General features: G+C 42.2%; 1 protein-coding gene across 1 annotated transcript; it reads right to left on the minus strand.

The window, feature by feature from the left end:
* Positions 1 to 615: 615 nt before the first annotated feature.
* On the minus strand, positions 616 to 12,105 carry mmp14a (matrix metallopeptidase 14a (membrane-inserted)). Its single transcript, XM_035520055.1, has 10 exons — positions 11,545 to 12,105; positions 5,374 to 5,522; positions 5,113 to 5,235; positions 4,578 to 4,885; positions 4,250 to 4,411; positions 3,641 to 3,780; positions 3,141 to 3,273; positions 2,901 to 3,051; positions 2,630 to 2,745; positions 616 to 2,340 (listed from the first exon to the last, which is right to left on the minus strand). The coding sequence occupies exons 1-10, from the start codon at positions 11,641 to 11,643 to the stop codon at positions 2,021 to 2,023; spliced, it is 1,701 nt and encodes a 566-aa protein (XP_035375948.1). The 5' UTR covers positions 11,644 to 12,105; the 3' UTR covers positions 616 to 2,020.
* Between the last annotated feature and the right edge of the window lie 70 nt (positions 12,106 to 12,175).

A 12,175-nucleotide genomic window follows, 5' to 3' on the forward strand; every position in this document is an offset into this window, starting at 1 on the left:
GAGCAGGAAGGAGAAACATAAACAGATAGATGTTTGTGGTGAGGGAAGGAATGGTTTCAGTTAAAAGCCTCATAACAGAGAACAATTCTGCAGAAAGGGGAGAAATAAGAGCAAGACAGAGAGAGAGAAATAAAGAGAGAGAGAGAGAAATAAAGAGAGAGAGAGAGAGAGAGAGAGAGAGAGAGAGAAAGCACAAGAGAAGTGGAAGAGTAGCCAAAAAGGAAATGGCAGAGCACTTTGGAAAAGCAGTTTAAACAATATTGGGGGCAGGAGAGCCTACTATGCATTCTTTTTCACTCTTTTTTTCAAAGGACCGTTCAGAGTAGTTACATGCCTCACACAGACGCATACATGCACACAGTATGATCCATCAAACACTCCCCATTCCTGACATGTCACAGCCTGTTTTGTCTCATTGTTTTGCACTGGAACATGTGAAAACAACATGGAATACCCAGACACACACACACACACACAACCATTCAGGCAAAATCAGCATTTTTACTTATGCTTTAAAACCATGAATACTGAAGTTGCAGCTAGATGTTAGTAAAGGGAGAAGTTTCAATGAAAATTACATGAGGAATTGCAATAGTAAATAATATTTTCACAAAATACTTTTATTATATAGTTTATTCCCAAAATACAAAAAGTTCTAAACAACCAAGAATCACTTTATATCATTATAAATATCATTATCATTATCATTGTTAAGACTAATTACACTTTGATGAGGATGTGTGTGTATTCAAGAAATACATAGCACCATTTTATTTTTTCTAGAAACAGGTTTAATCCATTTCAGACATGTTTGCTTCACCCATGAGAACAAGACGGAAGAAGGAAGGTTTCCAAGAACGAACCATGTGAATACAACAAACCCAATCCAATTACAGTTTTGTCTGAAAGCAAGTAAACATTACTGTTTGAAAGGGACTTTTGGCCTGCCAGCGTGCCAATGCTTGAATGGTGTTTCTATGTTTCTGAATCAATTACACCAATCTGTTGTGAGATCTGATGCAAGAACCTGATGTTTCTAACATTAAAAAACTGGTTCATTTTGATACCAGTCACATTCTGCCTCTGTCCAGCAGGACTTAAAATGACAAACAAGTTAAAAAGGACATATGGAGAACAATAATAATAATAATCATAGTTATAACAACAACATCAATCATTAATTAACATTAATAACAATAGTAAATGGTAACAAACACTTAATAACATTAATATCTGGCTTTGTACCTGCAAGACAGCTCTGCTCTCTAGGTGTAAATACAGACTGGCCTCATCTCTAGAGCTGAACCACACTCCCTCCCTGAACTCTGACCTTTCACTTCTACCCTTTCTAATATAGCAGTCCCTACTATTGAAAATACCAATCTGTGTTTCTTAAAGGCAACATTCACAGGAGTCAAACATTGTAGCTCACGTTCATGCATGTCTATGGACAACAGGGGAAAACAGACCATCTTGGTCATCCTCCCAAACGCAGGCACTGTGTCACCTGAGACGTGTGAGGCACTGTTGAAGGAAAGGCTAGGAAACAAGGTTTCCCTGGAAACAAGCATGGGAAAATTTAGCACAAACCTTTATGAGCTAAAACCAAAGATAAAATGAAAATTTAAGAAAGCAAAACAAAACAAAAGCACTCATTCACACAGCACTGTGGCTGGAGTCATTTGATTTGGGAGAGAGATTTAAAGAGAGGAAGAGGGAGAGATGAAACAATATAAAAGTGCTTTAGAGGGGCTAAAAATAAGGTTTTTCAATGGCTGGCTCCCTCTTCTTCTCTGTGTCTCTCTCTCCTTTATGAGTCTGTTTATACCAACAGAGGCATACGAATAACAATACAAAATGCACTGTTCCCTTTTTCAGTTGCTTCACTTCTTCATCCCTCGCTCACTGCATCCTCCTCCTCTTTGTCTCCATGTGGTTCTGTAATCAACCGCAAACGCAAGTCCTTATAGTCGTCGTCCCAATAACGCTTCTGTCCCTCCCTCTCCTCACCCCTCCGTCTCTAGACTTTGTCCAGCAGGGAGCGGTGGCAGTAAAGAAGACGCCGCGGGGTTCCGTAACGACGGAAGAACAGGAGAGCTCCCAGAGTGATGAGCACGCAAGCCAATAGGAGGATGGGGATCACAATAGCCACTGCCAGCTTGGGAATACCACTCGGTGACTCATCCACCTCGATGATGATCACTTCCTCTTCAGTATGCTCCACTGTAGACTCACAGCCCATCCAGTCGGTCAGGACAGACTTGGGGTAGCCGGACTCCACTTTCAGTTGCTGGTTGTTGAACTTCCAGTATTTGTTGGTTTTGTAGAAGTAGGTGTAGGCTAAAGAGCAGTTGAAGAGAGACATTCTAAGACATGCATGACATATGGACATAAATACTGTATACCACCATAATCATCAGCAGCAGAGTAGCACCTCTCAGAAGGAATTTATCTGACCTTCACAAAGCACATACCACACGCCACGTGGTAGGAAGTAGTGTGCTGAATCAGAACATACTTCCCAAATCAAAACACTATGCTACCATGACCTAATCTTAGTCATATCCTGCCTATACACCTCCAAGGCTATACAACAGAAGACCACACACACACTCATTTACTCTAGTACCTCCATCGTCGCTCATAATGGATCCTTTGACACCATCGGGCACTCCTTGCCACATACTGATAGGTTTGGGGTAGCCTGCATCAACAGAACGTGTATTCTCATTGAAGCGGTAATATCTGCAAACAGAATGGGAGCAGATGATGGAGGATGTGGTGAGCAGACCAAAGGAAAGTGGAGATGACAAAAGAGGAACCAACACAATGGACGAATAACACAATGTCTCATGGGCAGTGTTGTCAGAACCATTTCTCTCTCCAGATATAACACTCACTTGTTTCCTCTGAAGTAGTAGGTGTTTCCATTTGGGGTATAGTAGAGTGCAGAGTCCAGCTTATCTCTGGGAAGGCCGGTGCCCAACTCCTTGAAGGTTTTGGGGTATCCCTGTTCCATAATGGCCTCACTAAACACCCAGTACTTGTCACCTGCAGTGGGTGTGAGGGAGAGGATGAGTCCCTCAATATAACAATGACCTATGGAATTGAATCCAGCATGAGCAGAACCAAAGACGTACCTTTAAAGAAAACAAACTTCCCATCAGCACGCTCATAGGCAGCGTTGATGGAGGGGGGCAGACCCTTCCAGAAGTGTCCGATGGGCATGGGGTTATTCTTCTTCCCATCATGCATCCGCCAGAACCACTTCTCCTGTGAGGGGAGAGGTCGTGCAGCTATTTCAGAATGTATTGCATATGTATACACATGCGCAAAGTGTATTGCTGGTACACTATGTCCATGATACTGTACAAGTCTGGATGACATGCATTTCATCCCCTCAGGTGGTGGTACATCAGCCAGTCTTTTAGCCATTATACCTGTCATTAAAACAGCCAGTCTGCTAGTAAAGCAGACCATCTTACTGTCTATCTCTAGTTAGTTAGCATGTCTCACTGCTCTAGTAAATCAGCTACACAGCTATACAGTAGTACACTACTGATACTACACAGCTATCAGTTTCGTAGTGTGACTGTTGGACATTTAGCAAACTGTGGAAAAGTGCTGATTCTCTCTTTACCTTAAAGACAAACATCTCGCCTCGAAGGACAGCGATGGTGTCGAAGTGTCCCTCACAGATGTCAGGCCCGAAGGAGGGTCCGGCCGGCTTCCGTGTGGGTTGAGGGGCAGGAGGTCTGGGCACATCTCCTGACCCAGGACCTACAGGTGGAGACAGATTTGATTTTTGCAATTTTAAAATTATATTTCTTTTTTCTTTTACCCAATTTAATTAGCTGCAGAGCAAAATGGCGTGTGTTAAATGAACATGTGCAGTGTATATTTGAGACACTGTTTTCAGACAAACATACTAGTATTCGTTTTGCTGTCAGAGAATGCTTTAATTCATGTACAATAATTAATTACATTTATCTGAAATCTTTCCAGAAGGACCTTTTAAGATGTACATGAAATATAAAGCTGGCAGATTTGGGACATGCTGACCTCCTGTGCAAGTTTTAAGCATTCATGAAGTTACACTTCTCGTTAGAAATTCAGTGGAAGCAGTAATCAAGCATGAGCCAGTGGCATTTTCTACCTGGCTGTAGCAGACTATGGATCTGTAGCATTCCAAACAGAGCAGTTTTAACTGAAGGTGACAATGCAGGGAGCTTAAGTGACGCAGACCAACCATAAATCTGCTGGATTCCTTGTCTGTCGTCATTGGGCAGCACAAAGTTCTCTGTGTCCATCCACTGGTAGAAAGGTGCCATGATGGCTGATGGGTCGCTAGAGTGCTCCAAACCCAGTGCATGGCCCAGCTCATGCACTGTCACCAGGAACACGTCATTGCCTGGGCGGGACAGGGGATGGAGAGATTGAGGAATACGGGAAAAGAAAGTGAGAAAGACAGACAGGAAAAGACAAAAAAAGTCCAATACAGTTCAGCACAAGAAAAGACAAAAGTCTGATACAGTTCTAACGCTCTAGTCTGCTTCTCATCTTCTTTCATGTTTTACCTCCTTGGTCAACGTTGCCGGTCGTCCATGGCTCAGCCGCATCAAAGTGCGTATCGCCCCCTATCCCTTCGCCGGGGAAGTACGCATGAGCCAAGAAGCCTCCCACACCATCAAAAGGTGTGCTGTCACCATGGAAACCATCAGCGAAGAAGAGCATGATGTCAGCGAACTTCTCAGGCTTGTCTCTGATCTGGCTGTAAGGGATCTCACGGAATGTCAGTGGTGTCACCGACTCCCAGACCTTAAAAGCCTTCCGGATCGCCCGATACGTGGCATGCTCACCCACTTTAGCAGAGTAGTTCTGGATACTGAGAAACAAGAACCCCAGAGCACTCAGATAAATATATTAGTTTTTTCGCATTAGGTGCATTTGGGAATAATAAAGAACATAATCACTTTCAACTGCATGTCAAAATGTATTATTTTAAAAATCATTATTAAAATATAATATTTAAGTGACAACAGTGTCAGCATCTACTACTGATCGGTTTCACATAGGTGTTTCCTGAATGTTTTTGGTGACTATGACACTCACCTGAAGGTGATCTCATTCTTGCCCCATTTCAGGCCCTGGGTGGCATAGCGTTTCCTCCTCAGGTTGCTCTTCAGTTCTGTTCCAAACTTATCTGGAACCCCACAGCGTGGCCTTTGCATCGCCCTGGCAACAGAACCCACACATTTGTACACCTCAGTCATCATCGGTCAGTAACCAGGATGCTAGCTTATTTGCTTCCTGTATTATGCACCAGCAACCTGTTGTGTGATTGGCTGGATCAGCGCATATGGGCACACTCACCTGAGTGTGTCCGGGTCCATGGTTCCGGTGACAGTGAGACCATAGAACTTTTGCATGTCAGAGACAGCAGTGGCGATGGATTTAGGTGACCGGATTGCCTGTGCCCGCACATCTCCGGGAGGAAGGTATCCATAATGCTGCAGCCACACCTGAGAGAGCGAGAGTGTGAGAAAGAGAGAAAGAGAGTGGGGTGAGATTGAGAGTCAGACAGACAAAGGCAGAGGAAGAAACATACATATGACCTCATTTAATCATAGTCATCAAGTATAATTAACTCACAACCTGCGTTTTTCCCTCTGTGGTTTCTATGCAACTCATTTGATTACAGCAACATATCAGCCTAATATAATGTCTAAAATAAAAGGGCAAAAAACAGCCAGAAATAACATGTGTGCTGATGATTGTGAATTGAATCAAGTCAACTTCCCATTTGTAAAGCTCTCAAAAGCTTTGTAAATGAGTAAAATAAAGAAGACGGCTAAATAAAAACACAAGCTGGAATAAAATACCATAAAAAATAGAATAAGAAATTGGTAATGGTAAGTAATACTAGGTGTGTGTCTCCTTAAGACCCTGGATGAACCTAAGTGTGTGTATGTGTGTGTTTGCGTGCACAGGCACAAGCCTATGTGTGTGGCCTTGAGTTCAGGCTTTTAGTGAACTCAAAGGTGTGTGAGAGCTCAGAGTAACGCCAGGCTGACTGGGTGCCTTGAAAAGTATGTGTTAGCAAGTGCCATCTTACAAAAATAAACCTTCAAGACACAGAGAGAAAAGAAGAGAAAAGAGAAAACAAACAGAATAAAACACTTAAGACACTTACTAAAATTACAACTTGACTTCAAAGTATCACATCCCCATAAACTTCCTCTATTTGTGTGGGAATGTATCATCATTGAGAAAATGTATCATCAACTGAGAAAAGTTAAATAAAACTCAAATACACCCTGATTCTAACATCCCATTCCATTACTCACTCACTCTTTCTGTTTGTCTCCCACACTTTTGCCATCACGCCTACGACCATTAAATCTAAGGAAGTGCTCTAATCGGACTTTACTACTGATTGTGGTCCCTTTCAGCATTGTGCTCTTTTCACCAACCTAAAACACGTTTAGCAGAATGTTTCACCAAAAGTAACAGAGAAACATTACCAAATGCACGCCTGTTCAACATCAAGAGTCTACAGAGAAACGCTACAGCCTAAATATACTGAGTTACCACAGGACCTGATTCAGCTAAAACTCCAGAGACCCAAACCCACAGCCCTGGGACAAAACAACACCATTAGTCTATTCCTGGACTATATCAGAGTCAAGAAATTTGAAAGAAAAGAAAAAAACCCCCAAAACTTTGTAGTTTTTTGGCAAATGGCTTCATTTCCACCTCCGAAGCATAATGCCTGGTAATAGAATTTCCATTAGGAGGCAAACGGATGTGTGAATCTGAGGTAATACTGTGTGTCTGTGTGTGTGTATGTGTGTGTGTGTGTGTGTGTGTGTGTGTGTGTGTGTGTGTGTGTGTGTGTGTGTGTGCATAGGCTTTAGTTTATGGTTCAGACAGCCTCTGGCTCCATTCTGACCACAAGCTCAGTTAGAGAAATTACAAAGGATTCTTCAATAATTGTTCAGACCCTAGACCTTACAACTACTCTTTCTCTCTATCCCTTTCTCCATCTCCCGGCCTCTGTAGCTTTTCTCGCCATCGCTGCCATTTTCAAAAGGGACGAAAGCTCGTGAGAGTTCACTCGGGACGTGCAGATACCATCGGCGTGTCAGCCGAGACTGATTTCTCTTTCTTTTTCTGCCTTAGGCTGTATTACTTACTGAAAACAACTCCAGCGCTTCAGTCTTTGCATGGAATAGAGACATTTATGGGAGAAGATGGATTAGAGATATTTACTATACATGAGAGTAGGGGGTCTCCGACAAACATTACCACTCTCTGCCGCTGAACAGAGTGAGATATAGAGGACAGCTGGTGGAGCACCAGCTGATTGCAAACTTCCAGGAGTGTAAGACCTCCATGAGCTCAATGATTACTGATTATAATACATCAACCACGGAAGAACTATACAATCACTCTCAATCACATTATAAACTTCAACCATCAATGGCATTTCTATGCCAAACCAAAACTCCTGATAAACAAAGTCCTGTTCTGGAGGATGTTTACTGTGATAGGCTAGAAATGGCTTTCTGACAGAAGAATGCTGTAGGGAATACTGTAGGGTATTGTTTATTGCACTGATTGTTGTCTGAGCTAGAGCTTATATATTTTGCACTTCTAGACATCAGCATTAATCCTTGTATTTCAACAGCATTCTAGTTAATTGGAATATTGGAATCTAACCTACTGTACTGGCTACGAGGTATTCTATGAGTAAATGACAAAGCACTTTTGTAAGTCACTCTGGATAAGAGTGCCAAATTCCATAAATGTAAATGCTTTGTGCACAGTACTGCACATGTGAATACAGGGACCTGTGCTACATTGCATCAGAAATCTGGACAGTTGACTTAGAGAGAAAGAAAGAGAGGGAGAGAAACTCTCTCTCTCTGCCTCTCTCCCTCCCTCCGTTTCTTGCTCCCTCTCTCTGACTGCTCTGTGTGTGTGTGTGTGTGTGTGTGTGTGTGTGTGTGTGTGTGTGTGTTGAAATGGCACTGTGGTCATTCTCCCTGTGCTTGGAAACACCGTGGCACAGAGGGGTAGAAAGCATCCCTCTTTCTCCTATCTTAAGCCATTCCTTGGTCTCTCTGTCTTTCTTTCCTTTTCTCTCTCTCTACTTTTCCCTTTCTCTTTTGCACTCTCTTGCAACCTTTCATTTTTCCTCTGTCTCAGTCTCTCTCTCTTTCTTCATCAATTGTTCCCTCTCTCTCTTTCTGTTCTATCCCACTATCGTACTCTACATCAGAGCAACCCTTTCTGGCTCACTGAAGCCCCCTCTTCTTACTCCTGCCACATATCCCAGCATGCTCCAGGCCTCTGGAACTCCCAGCATTGAGCGTCAAAGGTTCTATTTAGAATCCCTCCTCTGCTCCTCAGGCTGGGGAAGAGGGAATCACTGTGTGAGCACTGTGTCTGCTACTACCGTGCACAGACAGGTAGCCTTTATTAAGTCTCCTGGACCTCAGGCAGTCTGGGAAGCCTTTATGTACTGCTCATGCTTGGCGTGGCTTTTAGGTACTGCACTCAGATCAGTGTAAGAGCACAAACAGAGATATTGTCTTTCACATCCAAATGACCCAGTGAAAAATATTTAATATGCAGAGTAACAGCTTGGATTAACCCTTTGAAAGTCCCTTTTTTCAGTTAATATTTATCCCAATGAATTAATTGAAAAAGAGCAGGGCTGGTTCTAATTGAAAGGGTAAAATTACAGTAAAAGCTACCTCTGACACTAAATGTAACCATATGCAATGACCTCACCTACAGATGTGCTGAGATGGTAAACATATGTAGCTATGTAGGCGGAAAATTATATCAGCACTTCTGGTATTTGCGAATTTAGATTTAACGTGTTCAAATTAGACACACTGCCTTTGACAGTTAAAGTTTACCACTGCTGAGAATATTTATCTTCTGCTGTTGTTCCCCAAATGAATAAGTATTTTACAGGGAATAAAGAGTCATACATGTTCCAAGAACTGTTTTTGAGAAGATCAATTTGCATCTCTGCAGTGTTGCAACATTTTGGAATTGTCCCTTCTGACCGCATGACAAAATGTGAGCCAGCATGCAACAGCTTTGTGTTTAACAGAGCAAACTGACAGCGGTTCCTCTGACTGCCATAAGAGTTTCCAGCCTGAAACAGTTTGTGTGGGTTTTCAAAGCATGTCTTACTTTAGGAACACCAACATATAGAGAGATACAGAGAGGGAGAGAGAGAGATGGGGAGAGAGCACAAACAGATGCAGATAAGAAGAACAAAGGTGAGAAACACTGGAAGATAAAGCAGAAGGTAAAGAAAGAATGGGAGAGAAGAGGGAAGCAGGGAGAGCAGTTCCCTGAGTTTGAATGGGAGCAAGACAGACTGACTCAGATGTTCCAATCAGATTTGTGCCAACGGAAAAAACAGGGAATTGTGGTCATCGGTGCCTGAGTCTCGGTCTCACACAGTCTCAGCGCGTGGCGCCTAAGATCACTGAGCTATTTAGCATCACACTCACCTGAAGACCAACAAGAACAAATCCAGTGGCGTTTAACCCTGTCTAACTGCTGAGGTTCGGTTAGGGTGCAGTATGTTTGTATAAATAATGAATGAGATGCATGCTTTGCACACACTTGAGGCCCACATTTGACTGGCACTACTTTACCGACTTATCCTTCCAGCCTATTAGGGAGAGGGGGGTCCATGCACACTAGCCTGTGCTTCTGCATTCTACTGCACATGCACACGCTTCTGCAGTGCATGATGGATTCTAGGAGCATGATGGATTCTGGTGAGCAGTCAGTTACTCTTACAACATCTGTAATACTACTTGGGATAAATACATCATCTTTCTGTGGGCTGCAAGCTGTGGGGAAAAGAAAAAAAGACAGAGACAGAGAGAAAAAGAAAGAGAACCATCCAGCTGTTTTCCATTAGGCTTATGGCTTTCTTTCCTTATAAATTTTACACAACACCTGTAACAACAACTACTTTACATTGTTGCACCTTCGGATTGCTATAAGGGTTTAAAGGGTACCTCTACACCAATCAGTAGAGGGAGCTAGAGAGGGAAAGGGAATAAACAAATGCAGATTTTTGTTTAAAAAAACAAAACAAATCTAGACCTAAAAGCATCGTGCCAATCCAGCAAATGAATAAAGCAAAAAGACATAAATGAATCAGGGAAGACACATCGCATAGGGCACTTCCTTAGGGATACTACTTAGGCTACTTCCTTAGGGCTGTTGCATAAGCTAGAACCATTTACACAGTTTAGCATGTGAAATAGAAAGCAAATTACTCATTGATATACGAAGTATACTCCAAGTGTACTCCAAGCAAATTGTTTCCTAATAAATACTCGTGGTAAACAGAATTATTAGAAAAATCTGTACTAACACTTGTTTAGCATATGTTCCTTTCAACCTGTACAGATTTTGAGTCCGGAGAGGGAGAGTGCGCATGTCGTTTGCCATCTGGGATTTGACCTTGGATGTGACCTTTTTCAATTCAACCACATGACTCTCATATGACTCGTCTGTGCCAGAGAGGCTGAATTCTCCGCCGTTAGCCCAGCCTTGACTGTGTCTCGCAGTAGTTTAGAAATGTAAAGGATGGAAAGAGGAGGAGCATGATGAAGAGGAAGTCATAAACTTGGTGTCCTCCTAAAGGATTTCTCACCTGTGGGAACTCATTAGACGTACCTTAATGCTCGGGCATGCTCCAAACCTTAATTAAATGTGCAAGAACATTCTTTCTTTCTTTTTATCTATGATTCAAACTGCTGTACCAGCCTACCATCTACCAGCCAGTCATCTCTTTTGCAGACATTAGTGGGTTGATCACAGGTTGTGTGTAACCCACAGAGATGAGATCAACTTGAGACGGTTTATTACTCTCAGGCATGGATTCTTTGGCACAGACCAGTTCTGGACTAAAAGGATTTTAGAGGTAATCCCCTACAGTATGCATAATTTACTCCAGGCCCAAACTCAAACTTTGAAAATGGCCATTTAAATTTATCCAAGTGTACAAAGGTAATACAATTTGAAAGAGGGCACATGTTGACATTAATAGTGAGTATTTTTGCCAATCTATATACCAGAATGATTCGGAGAAATGTTCAGAAATATTTATTTTGTTATGTGTTACATATGTGTTACTTACATGAACTTACATGAACTATGAATTCTTGGGCTAAACCTGAATCAAACCTAAATAAACCCAAAGACTGCCCAATACGGACATATATTGAGAATATATGACTGAATATTAAGTATGAGATATGCCTTGCCGTTTATTTAAACACAGTGATGATCTGACGTGGACTAAAAGTGAATTGCATTATTTCTACCAAATATTTAGAGAATCATGAATCATGTGAATATAAAACACCCCCCAAATAACTCGCCTGTAATATCTATCTACCTGTATCTCTAATTGTACTGTCGATACAAACAGATACTCACACGCACGAAATAACTATTGAAGTGTGTTGGTCTTGTATGCGAGTGAGAACTAACCTCTGGTCTGATTTCTTTCCCGCATCCACTCGGAGCGGCGAGGGCACTAGCCAGTGCCAGCAGCAGTAGCCGACGGAACGAGTCAATGTTCATGAACATTCCTAAAAGTGCGATACGGCCAAGTCAGCCCTCAAAAACCTAAACACGGAAAAACGTGGTGCCCTGGCCTAAAACAACGTTTACAGTCCGACTTTCGTTTGGTACGCTTCCCTAAGTAAAATTCATTCCAAAACGTGGGGGAAAAAAATCCTGAAAACTGTTCTTGAGTGTCCTAGCGAATATGAACAATATCCGATTCTGTAAATAAAATATCCTATGTAGGCTTATATTAAAAAGTCACCACAAGTGAATGCTTTCGGGTATGTAAAAAGTCTTTTAGAAAAGTACTATGTAAATGCGGGAAAACGTCCTAAACATCATTAAAGTACTATTCTATAGGTTATCGTGTCTCATCTTGTCTGAACGTATGTCTTTGTCTCCGATCACTCCACTGTCTTTATCGTGTTTGAGAAGTTGCAGACGTGGTTGCGCGTTAAGTCTCCTGTGGTATCCTTCAGAACAGTGCAGCACGCAAGAAAGAAGTCAACGTTTCTCCCTCCCCCCGGACAAACATTACGCATATGATTCCCTG

Source organism: Electrophorus electricus, chromosome 19 (assembly GCF_013358815.1).
Source record: "Electrophorus electricus isolate fEleEle1 chromosome 19, fEleEle1.pri, whole genome shotgun sequence".
Classification (NCBI taxonomy): domain Eukaryota; kingdom Metazoa; phylum Chordata; class Actinopteri; order Gymnotiformes; family Gymnotidae; genus Electrophorus; species Electrophorus electricus.

Coding starts and splice junctions, on each gene's coding strand:
- mmp14a (XM_035520055.1), bottom strand. CDS start 11,643: ATGTTCATGAACATTGACTCGTTCCGTCGGCTACTGCTGCTGGCACTG. Junction 3,274..3,640: donor GCGAGATGTTTGTCTTTAAG/GTAAAGAGAGAA, acceptor CTCCCCTCACAG/GAGAAGTGGTTCTGGCGGAT. Junction 2,341..2,629: donor CATTATGAGCGACGATGGAG/GTACTAGAGTAA, acceptor ACTGCTCTTTAG/CCTACACCTACTTCTACAAA.